Here is a 26,053-nt window from a genome sequence, read left to right on the forward strand (position 1 = left end):
TCTGGTGGGAAATCCTTCTCTCAGGTTTTAGCTCCTTTGTCCCTTGAGGTTCTCCACATGGCATCAGCCTTTCTTCGCTTGCCCTTGCAGACTTCTGGGCCTAAATTGTTTCTTTTATATTCAGAAGTGATTGGCTTAAGATAAACCATACAACGATAGCGCAAACCCCCTGTCTCCAGGTCTGTTCTGACTGTTGTGTGAAGCAGCGCTCTGTGGGTTTCTGAGACTAACTCTTTACAGGAGCAGACAGCCTCACCTTTCTGCTGGAGAGGGGCTGGCGGTTTCAAACCACTGGTCTTGTGGGCAGCGGGCCAATGCCAAGCTCACAGCTCCACCAGCCTCGTTGATGTAACAAGCAGCATCCTCCTGCGGATGCAATAGAAGCTGCGGTTTACAGCACAGATTTTGATGGGACACAATTCAGTCCCTACCACTGCTCCATCTAAATATATAGGTTTAATTGGTTTTAATGTCACATTCCACAGCCCTCCCCTTCCCAGCCCTCCGCCTTGCTGGGGGGAGCAGCGTGTATGAAGGCCGCGTGGAGGTCTACCACGGGGGTCAGTGGGGAACCGTTTGTGACGACCAATGGGATGATGCGGATGCCGAGGTGGTGTGCAGGCAGCTTGGTCTCAGGTGTGCTTTTGTTTTGTTTCATTTTTCTTTTTATCTATTATATTTACCCAAGGCAGGTGGTATTTGTTTAAGCTGTAGGTTTCCTTGAACAAAGAAAAAGTTACCTTTGGAATTTTTTTTTTTGTACTAGGCTGTGGACTCCATGTAAAGAAATTGCCCGTAGTCCTGCAGGTTCCACGTGCTTGTGTTTGCGTTTAGGTGAAACTCTAAGCCTTTAACGGCTTTTCATTGTTAGCCTTTTCTTTCCTTCCAGGGAACGAGCAGCATTGTCAACCATGGTGACTGGACAACGTAGTGAAACACAAACACAGTGGTTCTCAACTGTCCTCATGCTGCGACCCTTTCCTACAGTGCCTTGTGTGGTGGCTACCCCAGCCATAAGATTATTTTCATTGCTACTTCACCACTGTCATTTTGCTACTGTTATGAATTGGGGAGCCCCCATGAAAGGGCCATTTAACCTCCAAAGGGGTCGATACCCACAGGTTGAGAACCGTTGACTAACAGATGTCTAAACGTTTGAACTCTGCTTCCTTGTTTGCTATAGAAGTGCTTAGAACAAAGGTTCTCTTTCATGTACAAAGTTACCATGTAGGCTGTGGAGGAATAACATGTGCACGCAGGACAGCGTGCCCTGATGCTTCCGTTGCGATTATTCTAGGATGCTGGGTGATTAATGCAGATCTTCTCGTCTTTCTCTTCAGTTCTCCTGAATATTTGGGATGATAAGTCTACAAGCCTCAACAAAATTCTCTTCAGGGATTTTTTTGAAGTTAATATTTTAATTTAAATTTGTATAAATGATTCTGTTTTACATTTGGAGGGTAGTGGAAAGACCTCTTGAGATTGCAGCTTTGTCCATTGTGTCCCATTAAGCATAATCCTTTACATTGAAATATGATTTAGAGACCTTAACCACATATGCAATACTTCCCACCAGCACCCACCCCCGTTGACTCCTTTGTGTATGTTTGTGTTGACATTTAAAAGTAAAATTGAGAAAATTAAAAATTTTACCTGTAAATACTTTAGTATATACCTTGCTTAGATAAAGTACAATGATCACAAATATAATTGGCCTTAACATGATTAATAATCATAATAACATGATTAATAATCATAATATTCAAATGTCCATAGCTGCCTTTACAATATCCTTTACAGCTGATTTGTCTGAAGCAGGATTTAGTGCATACTTTGGCAGTGTCTCTGGATATTATGTCTCTCTCTCTCTCTCTCTCTTCTCCTCTCCTCTCCTCTCCTCTCTTCTCTTCTCTTCTCTTGCTGCCTGATTGTGGAGATCAGGTCGGTTGTTCTGGAAAATGTCCTACCTTCTGGGTTTGCCTCATTTTTTTCTTCCTAGTGTCATTGGTTTATTTTTCCCTCTGGTTCTTGTCATTCCTGAAACTGAAGGTCCAGGGCCAAAGACTTGAGATCAAAGTAAGCATTTTGGCTAGAAATTGCCCCACGTGATGCATTCTCCTCTGTAGGAGCCCCAGGGACGACCTCTGGTTTTCCACCACTAGTGAGACTAAGATTAAAGGCGATGTCGGCTACATTTTTAAATATTCTGACTGTGTATCAGCTTCCAGACCACTTTTCCCAATGTTTCCAGGTGCTGTGTTTAGAGTGGGTATAATATAAGAATTATGAGCATGATCACTGGACTCCAAATGACTTGAATTTGAATCATACCTCTGGATTTGAGAGTAGTTACAGCATTCTTCCTCATTCACAGCCTATTTTGTAATATATAGGATATAGAGTCTATAATTTTACTTGGATCCACAATCAATGTCCATGGAAGCAGCCATCAAGAAATCAAAGTACTGCAGTGGACACATTTGCCCTGCCCAAGACCGCTAGTTGAGTTTGATCCCAGCCATAGCCTTTTTCATGAGCTCCTGTGCACGAGAAGGCTGGGCGTTGACTAGGGAAAGCTGAAGGTGAATTCTGGTTGGGCAAAGACTATGTCATAGAAAGCAGGAGAAGGAGCAAATGTGTTTTGGAGGAAGTGAGGATGATGAGACCGAATTACTCGATGAGCTCGTGGAATGGGGACATGCTATCTGAAAACATCAGACCCTGGAGAAGGGTTTCATCCTCATTGAAAAAAAGGAGCCCCTCCAGGACAGGGATCAGGAAAACGGCTACAAGAGTGCGTTCACATAAATGATGGTGTGAGGATGACACAGGGTTGGATAGTGTTTCATTCTGTTGGATCTAAAGCCGCTATGAGTTGGAACCAACTTGACTGCACCAACAAGTGTCTCAAAAAGGAGCTCTGGAAGGACAGTGGTGAAGTCCTTGGCTGCTAATTGAAAGGCAGATGATTAAAACCTACCAGACACTCTATGGGAGACAAGAGTGTCTTTATTGGCTGTCTACTCTATGAAAATGTATGGGACGTAGCTATGCTGTCACATAGGGTTGCTATGAGTTGGGATTGGCTTCACGGAACACAAGTGTTTACAAGTGGGCACTGATGACTTAGTGGTAGAATCCTCACATTCCACATGGACATCAGCTAGGGTTCCCAACTAATGCACCTCATGTGCTCATCACCTGTCGGCTAGTGATGGCTGTGTACTGGTATGATGCCAAACAAGTGTCAGTCAATCCAACCTAGGATGTACTAAGGTGCAAGGGCTAGTGATTTACTTCTGAAAAATCAGTCATGGAAAACTTAAGGTTACAATAGTCTGATCCAAAACTAATTATGTTGCTGGCTCAGGACTGGGTGGCATTGGGTTCTGTTGAACATATGGTTACTATGAGTAGGCTGCCAGATCAGAGACATCAAACAAGAATGTGTAAAGCAGTTAACACACATAGAATGTTCCAACACACATTAGCGGTCAAGGTCAGTCTAAGAACTGTTGTATTTCAAAGAAGGAACCCTGGTGGCACATAGATAAGCTACTTACTAGAATCCACCAATGCTCTTGGAAGCAGCAGTCAAGAGATCCCAAAGCACATTGCATTAGGTAAATCTGTTGCAGGAAAACTCTTTATAAAAATGAAAAGCAAGGATGTTTCTCTGTGCACTGTGGTGTGCCTGACCTAAGCCATGGTATTTTCAGTTGCCTTATGCATCTGAAAGTTGGATGTTGAATAAGGAAGAATTGATGCATTTAAATCATGTTGGTGTGGAAGAATTTTGAAGGTACCATGGACTGCCAAAAGGACAAACAGATCTGTATTGGAAGAAGTATGGTCAGAGTGCTCCTCAGAGGCAATGATGGCAAGACGTTGGACATATTGTCATGAGAGACCAGTCCTTCAAGAAGGAAATCATGCTTGGTAAACTGGAGGGGCCATCAAAAAGAGCAAGACCCTCAACAAGATGGGTTGGCACAGTGCCACAACAATGGACTCAGGTGTGGGAACGATTGGGAGCATGCTGCAGGACCATGTGGTGTTTCATTTGTTGTGCACAGGGTAGCTATGGGTCAGAACTGACATGATGAGACCGTAACTTTACAGGAGTGGAAAGCTTGTTTTTCTCCTTTGGAGTGGCTGGTGGTTTGGAACTGCGAATCTTGTGGTTAGCAGCCCAACCTGCAGCCCCTCCATTGTAAGATGTTCTATTTTTCTCCGGCCTGAGTTCATCCATGTCTTTGTAATGCTCACCAAATGACTGGGTGAGACCCTGTGCATAGGGCATGAGAAACACTAAGGGAGGGGTGGGTCAGCTTTACTCTTCCTCTGGGTACAAGAAGCCATCTCAGGAGCAGGAGCCAGGCACCCTGCAATCATCAAGAAAGAAGAGCCACCATCAGAGCATATTGAAAGCCCTTCCTGAAGTGGCAGCGGCACAAGAGACAGAGCAGGGGAGCTCTGGGAGGCAGAGTGACAGGCTTCCTAGCCTGGGGAGAAAGACAGAGCCTTGGCTTTGAGAGGCTGAGGATCAGAGAAAGATATACTGCTGTGGACAAACAATTGTATCCTTAATTTCTTTGGTTCACTTGATTTTTTAAATCCTGACTAGGGAAGGTAACCTGTAACTTCTCTAGTAAAGCCCCCTAAGCATTGCCTCTGACTTCGGTGTAGTCTTGCAATGGGTTATTGAACCCAGCAGAGAAGTAGAGTGCCTTGGGAGGACCAGTTAGTATCAGAATAGTTAGGGTAGCGGCTGTCTAACCTGGTGGCACTCACCCGTGGGCTGTGTTTAATCGGATTCTCCTTCTCCCGACTGAGGCCAGAGCAGCCAAATGTGGCCTCTCTGCCATATCCCCACTGTGGTTTTAAAGAGAAGTTTCTTGTTTGGAAAAGGGATTGAAAGGAAAAATGCCTCTAAGTGGAAAGGCAGTAAATCCAGTTTCATCGAGATTTGCTTTCATGGTACGTGCTCTGATCCTCTGAGGTGACATGGTTCGTGTGTCTTTCTTTCATCTGTTGTTACGGGTCTCTCATAAGATTGCAGTAGAGCCAGATTCTGTAGCTTCTCTTCCTCTCTAATTTGCTTTGCTCCCTTAAAGGCTAAGCACTTTGAGATGAAATTGGTTTTTAATGGCATGTGGTTGATAGCAGGTAGCTTATTGTTCGTCTGAATTTATGATCTGTTATTAAGCAAAGTTAATCTCAGTCTTATTTGCTTTGTTGAATTCCCAGTGGGACATGACATCAAGCCGCCCTGGAGTGGTGCTTGCAATTTCTTTGTGAGATGGCATCTTTGTTAACCCTCATCTTTTAATGGTATCTGTATTGCTTGGTGGCTGGCAGCTTTCCAAATACAAAAAGAATTACTGTACGTAAATTCAATTAACCTAGAACTCGGAGAAAGATGAGGTAACCAGATGTTAGGGAAAAAGATACCTGAGGATGTTCATGTACACAGTGATGTTTCAGACGAGACATGCTAATCAGAATGTTTCAGGTGAGACATGCTAATCAGCTATTTTTGTGTGCTTCACATTAAAAGCATTTTATCATGTTTTTTTAAATTTCAAAAAGCATACTTTGGATCTGGACATCATATTCTATATTTTACTTCTTAATATGCATAACATTACTTAGCAAAGGGTTAGAGAGATAGAAAGACTTTCTTCCCAAATGTACTGATTTAGATGAAGGACACATCAAGAAATAGTAGCTTCACATTTTGGTTTAATAAAGGTTTCTATGATTTTGACTTATTCTCATTAATAATTCTATCTAGAGAAGCACAACACTTTTGACTTATCTCCACACTTTCATCCAGAGAAGTAGAAACTAGGTTTCTATTCTGCAATTAAATTTATTTTTGGCAAAGCTGATTAAAAAACTAAATTCTTTTTGGCAATATCATTCACGCTAGATTTTTTGGGTGAGTTTTATATTTCTTCCATATTTGTCTGAATAGAAAGATATGGATCTTTAATGTTTGTCCAGCAAAACTGCTCAGAGTTCACTGTTCTATAAATACCAACTAGTGATTTAAGTGTTAAGATATTGGGTTTAAAATGTTAACCTTGTCCAAATGCCTTATCAACAATCTATTTTTTCTAACTGTTGTTCACACCTTCTCCTTTACACATTTCTTTATCCTTGGCACAGCCTGCCTTTAATGGAAGCGTGCTCGGTGTTTAAATTGCTGTGTCAAGAGCCCTGGCGGTAGAGTGGGTTATGGGCTGGACTGCTAACCCCAAGCTCAGCAGTTCAAACTCACTGGCCACGCTGAGGAAGAAGGGTAAGACCTTCTTTCTGTTCCCATGAAGATTTTCGGCCTCGGAAACCCACGGGGCAGGTCCACTCTGTCCTGTTGGGATGCTAGGAGTTGGGATTGCCTTGATGACAGTGAGTTGGGTTTGGGTGTTTTTAAATGGCAATTTTAGATGGATAGCAGATTTCAGATATTTTGAGTTTCTAATACACGTCCTCCCTCAACAGACACTCCCCTTATGTCGACTGAAGGTAGTCAGGCCAGGTCCCTTTTAACCAAATAACTTGGCTATCCAAGAATTCTCCAATGTTGGGATAGTATAGCCATTAACAAACTTCTTTGCCTTCTTTGGTTATAAAACCTCAAGGCAGTTATGACGTCATAAGAAAAGGGCATCTTTGGGGGATTAGATACAGTGTTATTGAAAAACAAATTGAAAAGCGAATACTCTAAAAATTAAATGGCTAAAAGAGACTCAAAACACTCATCTGAAGTCACTTGTAATTTTGGTTTTCCTTGAAATAAAGAGCTTTTGAATATGGCTCTACTTTTATTGTGGAGGAAATAAATTTAGCACAAATAAGTGTTCCCAATAACAATGTTTTAATTAGAAGTAGGCTTATTTGTGAGTAAGAGAACTACAAATAACCGCAGCTTAAACAAGATAGGAGTGCATTTCTCTCCCAAATAGAGACCAGAGCTAGTTAGCGTGATGATTCCCCAATCATAAAAGTACCAGACTCATTTCAGCGGAATGTTTTCCCATCCTTAGCATGTCAACTGATGGCCCAGGACACCTGCTCTTGTTCCAGCCGCCACCTTGATGTTACAGTCCATAGGAGGTCTTCCTGCCCCCTCCCTCGAAGAGATACGTGACACTTCAACCTCCATCTCAATGGTCAGAATTTAGTCATCCAGAACGGGAGGTTGGGAAATGTCTGGAGAGTTTCTGACCACTTAAAAAAAATCTGAGGTTCCATTACTACTGAAGAAAAGAATAATAATTGAGTGATTGAGTAACAATTGAAATGTATGAAGACAGAAAAATACATGATCATTGGGTTGCATTGAAAGGGGAAAGCATGAGTTAAACATGGTGATGCTACTGTTGAATTGACCTTGGACCCAATGTAATATCGAGTGGCATGAAACACATTTTTCCTGGTTACTCTTCCTAGCCCATCTTTGTCTGGAAGCTCTGCTGAGACCTGTTCGGCATCATGGCAACATGCAAACCTCCACTGACAGCTGGGTGGTGGCTGAGCAGGAAGCTCAATGGCTAGGGATGGAACCCAGGTCTCCCACAAGGAAGTCAAGAATGCTACAAACGAATCACCAGTGCTCTCATGTGAAATCATCATAACTATTTCTTTACCAAAGACAAAGGAAATAAGCCAGATCCCTAAATAATAGTGTTTAACTTGGAGTTCTTTTATTTTCATGGTCAGTGGCATTGCCAAAGCATGGAACCAGGCATATTTTGGGGAAGGATCTGGCCCCGTCCTGCTGGATGAAGTCCGCTGCACTGGGAATGAGCTCTCTATTGAACAATGTCCCAAGAGTTCCTGGGGAGAACACAACTGCGGCCATAAAGAAGATGCTGGCGTGTCCTGTACTCCTTTGACAGGCAAGGGTTTCACATATAATTGTTGCTGATGAAATTTTTTGTAAAGTTTTAATTTTGTAAAGTTTTAATTAATTGCTTAATTTAAACATTTGTTTGGTAGTAAGTCTAAATTGAGAAGTTGGGGGAGGTATGGAAGTCCAAATGGTGCTATGGACAAGAGTTTTTACGTTAAAAATGCTATAAAATTAAACAAAGATATGAGTATTAAATATTTAGTGTATTCACTTATCTTGTTTTGAGTCTCAGAATATAGCTGTTAACACTGTATATAAAATTGTTAATTAGAGCACCTATTAAAGAGACCAAAGTAATTGTGTTTTAACAATGTCAAGTAGCAGTCCACTTGTCAAAATCTCAAGAAAGGTAAGAAGATTGTGGGTGAAGGCAATAGAGTACACAACTATGTTCTTATACATTTTGTGGGGTAAAAGGGGAAATGGACAGGCAAGTGTGGCTGGGGCATTATGAATCTACTCTAAAATAAAAAGAACTTAAGAAAAAAGATGCTTAAAAAATCTTTTGGGGGGATTTTTTTTTAACGATTTGAGGTCTGGTTGCATAGTGGTTATGCACGGGGCTGCTAACCACAAAGTCCACTGTTCAAAACCACTCACCGCACCACTGAAGAAAGACAAGACTTTCTACTCCCTTAAAATGTTTCCGTTTGAGGAACCCACAGGACAGCTCGATCCTGTTCTATAGAGCTGCTATGAGGATGGAATTAGCTCAATGGCAGTGAGAGTGTTTATCGAGGGCTAAATTCGTGTCTTTCTAGTTAGCACTGTGGGGTAAGTGTTGAATTGCTAACAAGATCTGCCACTCAAACACTTGCTGATGAATACGAAGGAATGTAGCTGTCAGTGTGGATGACAACGCAATTAACAACCCAAACCCTCACAACTGGACTGACAGGTAACATCATGATAAATGGAGAGAACTGATATCACAGTTGTCAAGGATTTTGTCTTGCTTGGCTCCACAGTCACAGCTCATCAAGAGATCAAAAGATGAGTTGCATTAGGTCAATCTGCTGCACTAGACGTCTTTAGAGTGTTGAGAAGCAAGGATGTTACTTTGAGGACTAACGTGCATCTGACCCAAGTCAGTGCATTTTTAATTGCCTCATCAGCATATGAAAGTTGGATAATGAATAGGAAGAGCGAGGAAGAATCAATGCATTTGAACTGTGGTGTGGAGATGAATATTGAAATTACAATGGCCTATCAAGATGAGGTGTCCTGTTCCCCTACAGGTGTTGTTGCTGTTGTTATTAGGTGCAGGCTGCTTGGTTCCAATGCACAGCAACCCGATATGGTAGCTTGTTTGTGGCTGTGATGCTGGAAGCTATATCAATGGTATTGCAAATGCTAGCTGGGTCACCCAAAGTGAACCGGTTTCGGCAGAGCTTCCAGACTGTGCACGGACTACAAAGAATAGGCTGTTCACTGCTGAGGAACTAGCCACTGAAGATCTATGGATAGCATCAAAAGATTGTCCGAAACTGAAAACCTCAGGACTAGAACAGAATCTTGTCAGAGAAAGCTCAGGGAGATGATCTCCACCGCCCAGTCATCGGTGGAGATGGCTGAGGAACAGCTTCCTCCTCAAAGTAGAGTTGATCATAATGGATGGAATGAAGCTTGTGAGATTAAGCCTTCAGGACCTTCATTTGCTGGTGGGCACAACTCACAACGAAAGAAGCAACTGCAAGCATCTATTAATAATTGGAACTTTATAACATTTATTTAAAATATCATTTTATTGGGGGCTTGTATAACTCTTATCACAATCCATGCATACATCCATTGTGTCAAGCACACTTGTACATTTGTTGCCCTCATCATTCTCAAAACATTTTCTTTACACCCGAGCTCTTGGTATCAGCTCCTCATTTTTTCTCCTTCCTCCCCCACAAACCCTCAATAAGCTATAATCATCATTATTTTTTCATGTCTTACACTGTTCGATGTCTCCCTTCACCCACTTTTCTGTTGTCCATCCCCCAGGGAGGGGGTTATATGTAGATCATTGTGATCAGTTCCCCCTTTGTCCCCCCACCTTCCCCTTACCCCGCTGGTTCTCTCTACTCTCATTATTGGTCCCGAGGGATTAATTTGTCCTGGATTCCCCATGTTTCCAGCTCTTATCTATACCAGTGTGCATCCTCTGGTCTAGCTGGAATTGTAACGTAGAATTGGGATCATGATAGTGGGGTGGGGGTGGAAGCATTAAATAACCAGAGGAAAGTTGTATGTTTCGTTGGTGCTACCCTGTACCCTGACTGATTCGGCTCCTCCCCATGACTCTTCTGTAAGTGGATGTGCAGGTGCCTACAGATTGGCTTTTGGTCTCCCCTCTGCACCCCAATAATTGGAACTTTTAATGTATGAAATGTGAATCTAGGAAAACTGAAAGTCTTCATAATAGAAATGAAATGTGTAAAGAAAGATTGATATCATAGGCACTAGAGAGCTCAAATGGACTGCTTTGGCCATTTTGAACCAGAAAATCATATACTTTTCCCTCTGCCTGCAATGACAGATTTAAGAGGAGTGGCCTTTGTCACATTCATCATCAGAAAGGACATGTCAAGATCGCTCTTGAAGTACAAATCTATCTGTGATGGGGTTATATTTATCCATATACATGGACATCAAGTCAATACAACTGTTATTCAAATGCATGCACCAACAACTAGCTAGTGATGAAGAAATTGAAGAATTTAACCAAAGTCTTCAGTCTGAAATGGATCAAGCATGCAACCAAGATGCGTTGATAATTACCGGGGCCTGGGTGTAAAGGCTGGTAACAAAGAGCAGCAGGAGTTGGGAAATGTGGACTTGGTGAGAGCAAGGAAGCTGGGGATCAATCACAGGACAGAATTTTGCCAGACCAGCGAATTGTTCATAGCAGGTACCTTTTGTCAACAACACAAAAGGCTGCTATCTATACACGTGGGCTTCTCTAGCTAGGATCCACAGAAATCCAATGAACTACGTCTGTGAGTGACAGGCTGGAGAAGCTCAGTATCCGAAGGTGAAAGCAGACCAGTAGCTGACTGTGGAGCAGAGCACGAATTGCTCATGGAAGTTCAGGTTGAAGCAGGAAAAAATGAAAAGAAGGTCACGAAGGCCAAAATATGACCTTGAGTGTATACAAGTTCAACAGCTGCGAAGCCCTACATCGGTTTGCTGAGTCAGAATCAACTAAGTTTGCCTATGCTACCGTTTTTATTAGCAGTAGAACACAGCTGTACTGGTGAGAGCTTTGAGCTAGGGAAAGGAGAGCTTGTTTCCTAGTGCCTAATTCTCTCTTGGGACATTAATATGATGCCTGAGCATTCCATTTTCTTCAGTGTTGATTTTCTGCTCCTTCGAATGAGGAAAATAATGCCTGGAATATTCGCCTTGTAGTGCCGCTCTGATGAACAGCTAGAATAATATGGACACCAGTGCATTGTCAATTACTATAGTAATAGATGGTTCTGGGTTTTGCCAAGTCATGAAAAGTATAATCTCTATCCAAGGTTGTTTCATTGAAAGGTTTGGCATTATTTTGCATGGAAACACATTTTAAATTTTGTTTGGTATGAGTTTATGGTATTGTATCTGTTTAGAAGTTCTTTCTGTTATTCTCTGGAGTTTATTCATTGAGTTTAAAAAATCAAATTTGGACTATGGTTTTTATCATTTGAAGATTATTTATGAATAATTAAGCACTAATTTTGATGATGATAGTTCAAAGATGGCTGCATCAGTATAGTGATAAGAAACTTCCAGAAATCTAAGCCAGTGTCAGAAGAGGGTGTAGAATGAGGGACATCATTGATCCTGGCTGAAAGCAGAGAGTACCAGAAAGATGCTTCCCTGTGCTTTATTGGCCATGCTAAGGCATTCAATTATGTGGATCATAACAAATTATGGATAGAATTGTGGAGTGTGGGGACCCCAGGGCACTTAACTGGACTGTTCAAGAGCCTGTGTGAAGACCAAGAGGCAGCAGTAGGACGAGAACAAGGAAATCCCGTGTGGTTTAAAGGCAGGTAAGCTGTGAACCAGGATTGCATACTGTCACCATTGTTATTCATTCTGTATTGTGAGCAAATGTCTGAGAGGATGGATTCTATGAAAGAGAACACGGCAGTAGGGTTGGAGGAAGACTTAATAATAAATTGATATGCAAAGAACGTAATTTTGTTAAAAGTGAAGAGAGTTTAAGCACTTGATGATGAAGGTGAAAGACAATAGCATTCAGTATGGATTATACCCCAACATAAGAATAAGACAAAAATTTTCACAATTGAATCAACAATGTCATGACGAAAGGAGAAAACATCAAAATTGTCAAGGATTTTGTTTTACTTGGATCCACAATCAATACCCATGGAAACAGCATCGTGACTCCTTGAAAGTCTGAAAAGCAAAGATGTCATTCTGCGGACTAAAGTGTACCCCCAAGCCATGGTACTGTCAGTCATTTTATGTACAGGTGTAAGCTGGCCAGTGAATAATGATGATAGATGAAAAACCAATGCATTTGAATTGTGTCCTTGAAGAATATTGAACGTACTATTGACAGAGAGCATACAAGTAAACGTGTCTCAGAAGTGGGGATGGTGAGATTTCCTACTCTAAGCCTTAGACATGTTGTAAGGAGGCGAGACCATGCTTGGTAAAGCAGAGGGCAGCCGCAGAAGAGGAAGAAGAGCTTCGAAGAGATGGGTGACACAGTGACTGCAGAAAGGCTTCAAGCATAGTGAGGATTGTGCAGAGAGTGCAGAAGTGGACATCTAACAACAACACCAAGAAATAATTCTATCATGCCATTGTGCATTGTACGTGGTGCTGCGATCCACGGGGTCGGCCGTTTGAAACCACCAGTAGCTCTGAAGGAGAAAGACTGGGCTTTCTACTCCTGTAAACAGTTACAGTCTCAAAAACCCACAGGGGTCTTTCTGAGTCAGTATTGACTTGATGTCAGTGAATTTGACTTGCTTTTTACTGTTATTTCAACCACCCCTGTTATCACCCGTGGTAGAGAGGTTTCAGCAGAGCTTTCTGACTAAATTGATTAAGAAGAAAAGCCTTTCCATCTGTTTCCAGAAATTAAAGCCCACTGCCATCGAGTTGATTTGGATGCATAGCAAACTTATAAGTTTGAATGTAGTCACTCCTTAAGGATTTCCAAGACTGGAAATCTTGATGGGAGTACATAGCCTCATTAAAAAAACAAACTATTGAAAACCCTATAGATCACAATGAATACTGATACTTCCACAGAGTTGATTCTGAGTTACAGTAACTCTGTAGCACAGAGTAGAATTGCCCTTTTGAGTCTGAGAGTTGAAATCTTTACAGGAGCAGACAGCCTCATCTTTCTTCCTCAGAGGGTGACTGGTGGGTTGGAACCACTGACCCTGTGGTCTGCAGTTCAATACATAGTCCACTATACCACCACAGATTTGAAACCTCTAGGTTGGAAGGCACTCAAAATTGGCAGTAAAATGGACTTGATTATACCAGCATTCATCAAGATGTAGCTTCATTCTGATGGAGAGGTTGACATGAGTTGGCCCTAAATCAATAGCAATTTATGATACAGAATAATAAATGCATTGACATCGCTATGGATAGAGGTATAAACATAGGTGTGTATATATGCAAATACTTTAATTCATAAAAATAAAGGTATTGGCCTATGTACATATATTTATACGGCAATACACTGAGGTAGTGGATGGACTCTGGGCCTCTGCTCAAGCCCTGCTTCAATGCAGGAACACTTTGTTCTAACAACCTGGCATTCTGTGATGCTCACCCTCCTGGCACAATCGCTGAAGACAAAATGGGCTCCTAAGGAAATGTGGTGAAGAAAGCAGATGGTGCCTGGCTATCAAAAGGTATAGCATCTGGGATCTTAAAGGCTTGAAGATAAATAAGTGGCCATCTAGCAGAGAAGCAACAAGCCTACATAGAAGAAGCACACCGAGCTGTGCAATCATGAGGTGTTGACGGGATCAGGTAATACGCATCAAAATACCCCAAATAAACACACACAAAAACCCCTTATCGTTGAGAATGAGAGGTGTCAGAGCAGAGACCCAAAACCCATCTGTAGACAATGGGACATCCCCTCACAGAAGGGTCACCAGGAAGGCATGAGTCAACCAGGGAGCACTGATGAAGCACACTATTCCTCTGATTCCTTGAGGCTTCCTCCCCGCTAACCCTAGCCCTGTCTTTCACTTTGGTCTAGACTTGAGCATGTGCACAGGTACAGATAAGAGATAAAAGTTCAGGACACATGGAATCCAGGAATGGGAATGGAACTATTGCTACCAGGAGGATAGGGGGAGAAGAGGACAGGAAGGGGGAACTAATGAAATGATTGATACATAATTCCCCCACTTCTACCCACCAGGAGGACAAACAACAGAATCGTGGGTGAAGGGAAACAGAGGTTGGTATAAGATATGAAAATAATAATTTATTATTTATCAAGGGGTCACGAGGGAGGGAGGGCAGAGGGAAGGAAAAAATGAGCTGATACCAAGGGGTCAAATAGAAATTACGTGAATGTTTATGAAATAATGATGGCAACATATGCACAAATGTGTCTGATAGAATTGATGCGTGGATTGTTATCAGAGCTGCAATAGCCCCCAATAAAATGCCCTTTTAATAAAAAAACAAAAAAAACCAAAAAATGCATTGACATTATAGATCAATCTTTATGTCAAATAGCTAATTCTGTCCTCATAGTGCAATAAATTTTCCATTTGCAGTTAAATAATTTTGGATCGCTTTTGTTCTATTACATTTCTTTTCCTTTTTCAGTTTGGTTTTTAAATTTAAATGAGCAATGTTGCTCAGAGGTGACATTTCCCAAATATTTAATATGAAGGAATATAAGTAGCTACTTTGGAATTATATCATAATATATTTATATTATATGTAACGGAAAGAAAGGTTATTTTGCCCATATAAATATGTGTTAAATCAACCTTCAGAAACTATTCATAGGCTTCAGGGTCTCCATACAGCACATTCCTACTACACGTTTACAGAAGACTCAGAGAGAGGCCTGAACACGGTGATATCTCGAGTGAAATGAAATTGCTGCTTTTCTTTCTTGGAGAACTGCTTTGCTCAGTCTCCCTGTCTCTCTCATCACAGATGGGGCCATCAGACTTATAGGTGGGAAAGGCAACCACGAGGGTCGCTTGGAGGTATATTTCAAAGGACAATGGGGCACTGTCTGTGATGATGGCTGGACAGAACTGAACACATATGTGGTTTGCCGACAGCTGGGATTTAAGTAAGATTCATCTGAATTCCATATTATATTTTCAGAAGTCTCATTTTTCTAATCTCTATGTGTGATTTCCATTAACACTAAACATACATGTTCTATCTATGTATTAACCATTTATTGGTCTATCTATCTTTCTGGAAGCAATGTGGTAGAATTCCCACCTTCTCTACAGGAGACGCCGTTTTGATTGCCTGTTAATGCATCTCATTCACAGCCACCATCTGTCATCTGTGGATGCTTGCAAGTTACTACAATGCTGTGTGGGTTTCAGTGGAGCTTCTGGATGAGAAAGAAAGGCCAAGTGATCTACTTTCAAACATTTGCAGTGAAAATCGTATGGATCACAATGCTTTAATTTGAAAACCATCAGGGAGGTGGTTTAGGGCGGGGCAGTGTTTCACTCCTCTGTGCATGTGGTCACCATGAGTTAGGTCCAACTCTATGGCACCCAACAACATCCATCCTTCCGTCTATCGATCCATCTATCCATCCATCCACATCCATCCATCCATTCATTAATCCACCCATCCATTATCCATGGCAATATCATAATAAATAATAATTACATTTCTAAGATGATGACTCAGACCTACTGTTTATAAATCTTCTTCCCCTTCACCACTCCTGACGTGAATAGCTGATTGATATCATGGATGACTGCTTGAGCTGTGTGTTTCTTCAAGTAACGTTGTATGTGTTAAAGGGTCACTTTATTCTCATGCACTCAGAATGTGATGATAATTGTCGATTTTATTTGAGAACACCACCTCTTGTCATGGGATGGTAGCCTTGGTGGTTAAGCATGAGGCTGCTAATTAAAAGGTATGCAATTGGCTACTTTGTTGAGAAAAATGTGGCAGTCTGCTTCTGGAAAGATTTATAGCTTTGGAATCCCAGTGTGCAGTTATATTATGATCGACAGGGTCATGATCCGTTGGAATCAACTTGATGGCAACGAGTTGGGCTTGGGTTTGGTTTTATCATGAGATGACCTCAGAATTCACCCTTGCCCTCATCGTTCTGAAAGCTGAGTACTACACTTGGGAAATATAGTTCAATTCTCACAAATAATACATTCCAGAATAAAGACTTAAATAGGTCAAATAACTGTAAACGATGTCTTTGAGTTAACATTCAAATGGGGCACATAATGTCCTCTCTTTTTATTTTCTATGCTTCTGTGTCATGCTTACAGTAATTGTCTCAATCTTTACTACTATTGGCAAAATGATTTCATTTTAGTATGAAATAGAGCTAATTCACTAACCTTAAAGATAGACCTTTACTCATGCTTAATCAAGGCCTTGCTTAAACAGGTTTTTCCCTTAATTCATAAAAGTCAGTAAAATTAAGGAACATTTGGGAAAGAGAAAAAATAAGAAAATAGCTGGCATTGTTCACTAGCAAACCATTACCATTACAACTTAGGTTTGAAATGTGTTATCACCTGTAATAGTGAACATTTAAAATTTTCATTTGTTTTTAACACATGGAAATTTATTTTCTCACCTATAGCCTAATAGGGAGGCTAGAAGTCCAAATTCAGGGTGCTCTTGGGCCATCTTCAAATGGCATGGCATGGGTCTTCTCCATATCCTTGCCGCTCCCTTTTGCTTGCTTAAGCTCTTTTTATTTCTCAAAAAGAGATTGACTTAAAACACACCCTCCACTAGTCATGTCCATTAACATAACACCACTCTTCCCAAATGGGATTCTAACCAGAGAAACAGTGTTAAGATTAACAACACAACTTGCTGCCATTTGGGCGATGCTGATTCAGCAACTCTATAGGACAGGCTAGAACTGCCCCTGTGGGTTTCTGAGACTGTGATTCTTTAAGGGAGTAGCAAGCCCCATCTTCCTCCTAAGGAACTGGTGGTTTCAAACTGCTGACCTTGCGAGTCCCACCCCAACACAGAATCACTATGCCACCAGCGACCACTGAAAATTCAGGACATGTAGTTTTGTATTCCTGCTTATTTTTCACTTTATATTGTTACATAGTTATAATTTTTAAATGATAAAATGCCCGTTCAATGTTCATGCCATGATTTACTTAATATTTTGGTTAGTTTAAGTTCTCCTGTTTTAATTAATGCTGTCATGAAAATTAAATGCACATAATTTTCCCATACTTTGGATTTTCTCTGCCAGTGCAAGGAGTGCATTTGTTTCTGGGTGGACGCAAACGGCCGACCTGTAGGTTAGTTTTCAAGTACTTAATAACTTGCAGCGCCCAAAGGACTCCATTCTTAGTAGAGAAATCATAAAGTCACATGTTAAGGTAAAGGATTTGTATAAAATTTATGAGGAAGATTTGAACTTCATAGACTCTTATAACTTAAAGAATTTTTAGTTCAGTGATTTTTGGAGTTTTAGATTTTGCAGAGCAGAAAAAAATCAAAATTGATGAAAGGATGAAAGAAGGGGCAGGGTGATTTTGAATTTCTTCTTTCTGCACTTCTTTCCTATTTCTACAGGTAATGCATTATATAAAGAATACCTATCGGTATAGCGATGAAGTGCTTGGCTCAAACCCTCCAGCCACTTCTTAAAGATGTGAAAATCGACTTTTGTGAAGATTTACAGTCTTGGAAATCCTTCCGGCAGTTATTACTTTGTTGATAGAGTCACTGTAGGAATTAAGCAATGAATTGTATACTATATGCAAATTATGACTTTCATTGTTGTTGTTTGTAGCATAGTATTATATAAAATTAAATGAAACACAAACTTAATTTATGAAAATCACAACATTGAGTTCATATCATCTTAGGAAAAGCCAAAAGTGCTTTGGTGGCTAGATGAGTTAATCGTGGGACCACTTAACTGAAAGATTAGTGACTGAGCCCACCAGCCACTGCTCAGAGGAAGATGTGCAACATGCTTCCACAAAGGTTGATAGGCTCCAAAACTCTGTGGAGCAGTTATACATTACCCTATAGGTTTGATGCAAGTTGGATAGACAGCAATAGGGTTTGATTTGGGTTTATAGAAAATTAAGAACTCTGTCATTCTTGTTTTGATGTGTAGGGAGTGATTTTCATCACAGATTAGGAACAGTACTTGAGGAATCATTTTACTAATACGTAACTTTCATTTTGGAGAAGGAAATACTTTTTGATATCTGTATCAAACCAACTTGGGAGAAAGATGAGGCTTTCTGCTCCGTAACGAGTTACAGTCTTGGACACCCACGGGGACAGTTCTGCTCTGGCCTTATTGGGTCACTGTGAGTGAGAATTGACTCCAGGGCAGTGAGGTTTGGGTTTCTGGGTTTTTAGAAATCAGAGTACATCTCAGTGCCATCAAGACAATTTCCACTCATTGGACCCCTACAGGACAGGGTAGAGCCGTCTCTTTGGCGTTTCCAGACGGTTCATCTGTGAGGGCGCACAAATCCTCAGCGTTCTCTCTTGGCATGGTGGTGGGGTCAAAGGACTGCCCTTGCAGTCAGCAGTCCAGTTCATAACCTATGTCCCATCAAGGCACCTTCTGGGAATCATGAGGTCTTAAGAGAAGGCCTAAAGGAGGCGAGTGGAATGAGCTCAGACGGCTGATCAGAGTCACGCATCCGAGAAGCAGTCTTGCTCTCTAGCTCACAGAGTTCTCTCTCTGGAAGTATACCGATTTTAGCAAATTGAGATCTTTTTCTTTTTCTCCATTCTCCCTAGTAGGTGAGTGAATGCAAGAATGAATCGCACGAGCCAATTCTTCATTAGCTGCACTGTAAATGAATATAAGGTGCTCAGAGGGTTTAAAGGTGGGCTGTAGCGACCACTGCTTTTAGAGTCAGGTTCCCCCCGTTGGGTTGCTTGTTTTCTGGTTTGTGGATCATTATAGCAAGAGATTGCCGTTCTGTGCAAAATGTTTTTGTTGTTGCCACAGATACGGCAAGCAGGCCTCAGCAAGCCCTTTTGAAGACAGCACCGGGCCCATCTGGCTGGATGATGTCCGCTGCTCGGGAAAGGAGACCGGTGTCCTCCAGTGCTCCAGGAGACAGTGGGGGGCACACGACTGCAGCCACCGCGAAGACGTTGGCCTCGCCTGCTACCCGGCGGGCCACGGACACAGACTTTCTCAGGGTGAGGCCCCAGCATCTGTCACCGCTCAGCCTCTGCGCCTCCGGTGTGGTCTGAAGTGTGAAATGTTCCTCTCCTTCCACCTCTTTGACAGCACATTTGCTGAAATTCTCGATTTTCAAGTGTTAACCGTTGAGAAAAGTAACTTTTGGAAGCTGCCGGCCAGTTTTATGGATTTTTCCCCTTCATCTATTTCCTTACCTGGGAGCCCGAGTTCCCCCACCCCATGGTTGTAATTATGTATATCTGCAAGGGGGGGATAAAGAAGCCATCTTTCTGTACCCTTATCCCCTCATTACCTGGTCTACCGTTGACGTTAATGAGCTGGAGGAACAATGTTAAAGTATAAAAAAAGAAAGAATAACCACCCCTAGACTCCCATGCATTTCATCATTAGTCCGGGGGTCCCTGGGTCTTCCCTGTTGCCTCTTAGTAGGTCCCAGCTCTCAGGGGAGAACAGATGTGGCCCATGGGGTTTCCATCACTGCCACCTGGATAGCCGCAGACCCTCCGTGTGTGCTCCTAAGCGAACCTTCCTTTGGAATTAGTAGTTTACTCTGCTTGATAAGGTAGTCTAGAAACTCCTCAGGGATCTTTGCTGTTCCCCGGTTCCCAAACCCTTCACACTTACAGACTGTCGACAAGTCTATAGCTCCTCCAACAACCCTGAGCATTTTACAGACAGTGACTTCCCCCCCTCCCACCCCGCCCCATGAGCAGAGAGCATCACTGACATCCTCAACAACCCTGACAATCTTTCACATCTGACAAGGAGCCATATAGAACCACAGGTACAAAGTACTTGCTGGGCTGCTGCCATAGCTCCCTTTTATGTCGGCACACTTATTTTTGTGACTGAATGAAGTTGAGCTGCAACCACCACAGGTGCCCTGCCCTTTTCTCCTCATGGTAACACCAATTCCTTTCTTTTTCCATAGTTTATTTAAGCTGCTGTTGTTAAAAACATACACCGCAGAACTTCGGCCAATTCAGGAGTTTCTTCCCGTGCGATTCAGTGGCATAGATGACGTTGTTCAAGTTGTGCGGCCATTTCCACCATCCTGTTTTTCAAAGGGCTCGCTCCCTGTTAAGCTCACCAGCCCCTCTGCTTCCTATCTAACCTCTCTAGTTGCCACTGGCGATTGTTCAAACCCCTCTGGCAGCCTTCTGTTTAGAGACCATCAAGTATACACCTTCTAGGTTCTAAAAATAGAGAAACCATTCGATCCCCTTTTTGAATATTCCAAACAGGAAATGATTGATTCCTCGTTACAGTGTAAACTGTAGGTCATGGTAACACTGAAACTAATGATACCAAGTAGAAATACATTTTAATCTATCTCTTGGAGACCACATTGCCAGTTTTCTTTTAATTTTACCCCCTCTCCCCCTGACCCCCTTCTTATTGAGGATTTATGATGAATTGTTGAAGGAGCTAGAACCTCTTTACTAAGAATGAGCCCTCTCAGCCTCAGGTAGGTAGCATGTGTTTGGATAAGATCTGTTCTCTTCAGGTTGGCTTCCTCTGGAAAACTGGTGTCAACGAGTTCTCTGATAGCCTGAGGTTAAATATGTCTGTATGGTGAGGACAGCTCATCTTTTCAGTTCCCCTGAAAGTCTTTTTAATTCTAGATTCTAGATGTATTTTTTTAAATATTCAAAACTGGGTGGTAATAATTATTAATAAAATATGCCATCATTATTACAAAACCCATAGGTTCCAATCTCAGTAATGTGTCTATTAACTAAAATCATTTGTCTGAAGAACATTCTGTCTGAGCCAAATATTCTTTTGACATAGAATCATATTCCTATTTCTTTAACTCAGAAAAGTCATTGTTGCATTGCTTATTAGATAATATTATATATTTTAAAATGAAGCTTAGATATAATCCTACAATAGTGACATGAACAGCATCTTTGAAGAAACAGAAGTTTCTTTGTTTGTACTTCTTTGGGCAGTACAATAATAGCCTATTGGGCTACTAAAATTTTCAGTTATTTAAAGTGTAAATTCTGGATCTTTGAAGGTTCATGAAACTATTTTTAAGACGAGTTGAAGCTCAAATGACATTTTCTAATTTTGGAAATTTGGTAAGTGGGGTGCTCAGAACAATTGTCTAGGTCAGCAAAAGGAATCCTAGTAAGAACCTAATTAATGTCTGTGTGGATGCGCGGGGTATTTCTGGGGTGCTGGGCATGTGGGTTTCTCATTTTAATACTGCATAGAGTGTAACCCTCTAAATAGTTTGTCCTATCAAATATTTCTTTAAAACGAGCTTGCCTCTTAATTCTTTAGCATAGAGTTAGAATTCTAACTCAGCTGTATGCTATCCTTTACCTTTTTTCCGGAGCCCTGCTGGAATGGTGGGCTATGAGTTGGAATGCTAGCCAACCAGTCAGCAGTTTGACCCCACCAGCTCCTCCATGCGAGAGGATGCGGCTCTGTACTCCCATAAAGGTTTGACCGTCTTGGGATCCCACAGGGGCAGCTCTGCTCTGTCTTATAGCGTCGGGATGAGTCTGAATAGGTTTTCTAATTTTAATATATTCAGTCATGGTTAGAGGGGAAATGAAAATATAAGTCTAATAAACAGTTTGGGATATAAAATTAAATATGCTGTAGGCTTGCTTAGTCTCCTCAAGCATTTTTAAGTTATCTTTTAGTTTCTTTAATTTTATTACTCAAACAAGGAAAGTATTATATTAAGAAGAAATCCTAAGTATTAGTACAATCTAATTTTCCAGATTTAATTTCATGACTATAAGCATTTAAACTGTATGCACCTTGAAGGAAGACACTGTGTACAACAGAATGAAACACAACGTGGCCAGACACCGTCCTCTTATTCATTGTTATGTTTAAACTCATTGTCACCGCCATGGTGCCATCCTATACTGCTGAGGCTCGTCCTCTGTGTAGCTGACTTCACTGAGCATGACGTCCTTCTCCAGGGCCTGGCCCCTCCTGGTAACATGCCCAAAGTACATGGAGCCTTCTGGGTTTATTTCTTCCAAGATAGATAACAGTAGTTCCCCGTTTGGGCAATTTATGGTATATTTACCTTATATTTAATGCATTTGGCAATGCTATAAGTCAAAGTCATGAATTCTTCTTCCCTTTTCTTTATTCATTGTCATAGCATTAGGTTCATTCAAAAACACCAAACCAAACTCACTGCCATTGAGTCCGTGCTGACTCATAGTGATGGCCTGTGGGTTTCTGAGCCTGTAACTGTTTTCAGGAGTAGAAAGCCCAGTCTTTCTCCCCTAGAGCTATTGGTGGTCTCAAACTGCTGACCATGTGGATCGAAGCCCAACTCGTAATCACTACACCCCCAGGGCTCTCAGGCTCTTTCAGGTTATTCATGTATGCCAAGGATATATCTATCTATTCCTTCCCCCAAATCTGAGCTTTAAAGTACACCTTTCTAGCTATGTTCACAGAGGAAACAAAAACACCACCAATCTAATGTCCTTTTAAAATGTCCTTTTGTTATTCAATTTTATCCTCATTTAATGTCCATTTATTACTTAGAAGTTAGCGGTAGTAAACTAATTCACAATTCGATGTGGGTTTACCCTTGGGTTGCTATAGGAAGGAGCAGCAGTTTGAGTCCACCAGGCGCTCTGAGAAAGGGCGGTGAAGTTGTCTTCTCCTGCGCTAATGTGCGCGCGCTCTCAGGAGCTCTGGGAGCAGGTCTACTCTGCCCCAGAGGCTGCGAGGAGAGCGGAAGCTTTATTCACTCTTTATTCCGACGTTCACAGCTACTGCACGCGCTCTGTCTGCTAGACATGTTTCCAACTGTTGGAGACACCGAGATGAACAAGGTGCGCTCCTTTGACCTTAAGGCCTCAAAACATATATGGTTCTTTATGGACATAGTTTACTCTCTCTCAAATTTTACTCAGGAGTCTGGCTGCTGGCTCCATTGGCCGCACCTTAAACCATTGTGAGTGTTTTACCTGGCAGACCTCAAGGAGAATGCTAGCTACTTTTCCCAACTAGGCTTGATACACAGTCAATGCATTGCAATCCCCGATGGAAAGTTCAGCCAAGCACACCCCCGCCCACCTCGACATGCCATTTTTCACATCTGCATTCCCAGACACCTGAGAATGGAAGCCTTGCCCAGGCCGCTGTGCTGAAGCCCGTGTGTCCAGGGGCAGGGGAGGGGAAGCTGGCATATGCTTTCTTCACACTGACTCAGGACTCACGTCTTTCCTCTTCCCTTCCTCTGCCCATTGGCTGGGCTTCCACAAAACTGGGACTCCCCTTTTCAGGGTTCCCTCAGCACTCAGATGAGTCCCCAGGTTTATGTTGATCTACCTGACCCTGGCCTGAGCGCTGATCCTGGGGAAATAAGGAACAGTGGGGGTGGGGGGGGTGGCTGAATAGGTATTTTCGTTGGCTTTCTCCTGCTTACTTTCCCAGCAAGTGATTAAAGGCCTGGCTGTTTCTTTCATTTTGGCTCCTTGTCCTAACCCGCAACTCTGACATCTCACAGCTCTGCGAAGCTCCACACAGCTCAGCCCCCCTGACAGACACTGCCCAGAGGACTTTATAGCTGATGATGTGTGAAAGGAAAAGCTATTTTGTAAAGTCACTCATGTTTAGCATCAGCTTGCTTGTTCTGCCTTTTCTAATGCTTTTGAATCATGACTTAGGTTTTCCCGTCAGACTGATGGATGGAGAAAATAAGAAGGAAGGACGCGTGGAGGTCTTTATCAATGGCCAGTGGGGAACAATTTGTGATGATGGATGGACTGATAAGGATGCAGCTGTGATCTGTCGGCAGCTTGGTTACAAGTAAGGAAACCATCTATAGTTACGAGATTTGCCTGATGGACATCTTTCTTTCAAGGCTTCGTCTAGTGAGTTATTTCCTACCTAAAATTAAATGCCATCATTCACTTGAAAAATTCATGGCAGTATGCTGATTTGATTCATAATTATTCAGAAGTACTAAGTCAAGTCTATTTAAAATGTTCCAGCTTCTCTTAAGGGATGCACATATGTCACATATCAAATGAATTTTTTATTTCTAATAGGAAAATAATCAAATATATCTTACTCTTAATAATGTTTCTTTCCTAGTCTAAGTAGTTCACCACCTTTACATGGTGAGTTATGTCATGTCAGTCTTACCTTTTAAGACTCATGAGTTATTGAAATGATACCAAATGCTCACTGTGTTCTTGGGCAAATGAAGAAAATAGGGTAAGGACATTTAAGTGGAAAGATAACTTTCCTCCCATTTGTTTTACTTTTATTTGTTGTTTTTAAAATATTTTTATTGGGGGCTCCTACAGCCCTTATAACAATCCATACATCCAGTGTGTCATGCACCTTTGTACATATGTTGCCATCATCCTTTTCAAACATTTTTGTTCTACTTAAGCCCTTGGTATCAGTTCCTAATTTTTTTCTTCCCTCCCCCAACCTCTCACCCTCATGAACCCTTGATAAATTATAAATGATTATTATTTTCATATCTTACACCATCTGCAGTCTCCTTTCACCCATATTTCTGTTGTTTGTCACCCTGGGTGTTGTGTCTGGGGTGATATGTCAATCATTGATATTGGTTCCCCCTTTCTCCCACCACCTTCCTTCTACCCTCATTGTATTGCTACTCACATTATTGTCCCTGAGGGATTTATCTGTCCTGGATTCCCCGTGTCAGGATCTCCTGTCTGTGTACTAGTGTACATGCTCTGGTCTAGCCAGATTTGTAAGCCAGACTGGGGTCATGATAGTGGGGGTTGGGGAGGAAGCATTAAAGAACTTGAGAAATGTTTGTTTTGTCGGTGCTATACCGCACCCTGGCTGGCTTGTCCCTTCCTTGTGACCCTTCTGTGAGGGAGTGTCCCCTTGCCTACAAATGGGCTTTGGGTCTCCACTCCGCACTCCCCCACCTCATTCTCATTGAGATGATTGGTTGTTTAGAGTCTTCTGATGCCTGATACCTACCTGATCCTGTTGACACCTTATGATCACACAACCTGTTGTTCTCCTTCCACATGGGCTTTGTTGCTAGATGGCTACTTGTTTATATTCAAGCCAGTAAGACCCCAGACTATATCTTTTAATAGCTGGAAGCTGGACACCATCAGCTTTCTTCACCGCATTTGCTTACACACCCATTTTGTCTGCAGTGATCCTGTCGGGAAGCTGAGCATCAGGGAATGCCAGATTATTAGAACAAAGTGTTCCTGCATTGAGGGAGGACTTGAGTAGCGGCGCAATGTCCTTCTGCTACCTTAATAATAAACCTATAAATATATGCGCACACATTGATTTCCCATTGTTATATGTAAATATATTTACATATGTATGTGCCTGCATTTAAACCTGTATAAATGTCCTTGGCCTTCTAGTTCTTTCCTCTATTTCCTTTTACTTTCCTCTTGTCCTACTATCATGTTTGACCTTTATTTGGCTTTCAGTAATTCCTTTTGGCTACGTTGTACTTGATCAAACCCCACCAGGCATCCTATGCTCTCCTTCCCATTGATTTTTAGATCACTTGTTTTATTTTGTCGCTGGATTTGTTGGCTATCCCCTTCCTTTCTCCCTCTTCCCCATCTCCCGTGTTCCTCCAGAACCTTTGGTCCCATTGTTTTCTCCTCAGAGTTGTTTTCCTGCCTATTATATAGATAGACACGGGAGTTAAAAAAAGAGCCTATCAATCAGTGGTGCTCAGCCTTCCTCATGCCGCGACCCTTTCATACAGTTCCTCAGGTGGT

The 26,053-nt window shown here is 41.8% G+C and overlaps 1 protein-coding gene across 2 annotated transcripts in view; it reads left to right on the forward strand.

Annotated features, from left to right (window-relative positions):
* Nucleotides 1-26,053, forward strand: part of PRSS12 (serine protease 12) — an 87,108-nt gene that overhangs the window by 26,853 nt on the left and 34,202 nt on the right. For both annotated transcript variants that reach the window (XM_075543884.1, XM_075543883.1), the window contains exons 4-8: nt 486-636; nt 7,729-7,907; nt 15,083-15,224; nt 19,110-19,306; nt 23,972-24,113. In XM_075543884.1, coding sequence (XP_075399999.1) covers nt 486-636; nt 7,729-7,907; nt 15,083-15,224; nt 19,110-19,306; nt 23,972-24,113 — 811 coding nt within the window. The remainder of the gene's footprint in view (nt 1-485; nt 637-7,728; nt 7,908-15,082; nt 15,225-19,109; nt 19,307-23,971; nt 24,114-26,053) is intronic.

This window comes from Tenrec ecaudatus, chromosome 3 (assembly GCF_050624435.1).
Source record: "Tenrec ecaudatus isolate mTenEca1 chromosome 3, mTenEca1.hap1, whole genome shotgun sequence".
Classification (NCBI taxonomy): Eukaryota; Metazoa; Chordata; class Mammalia; order Afrosoricida; family Tenrecidae; genus Tenrec; species Tenrec ecaudatus.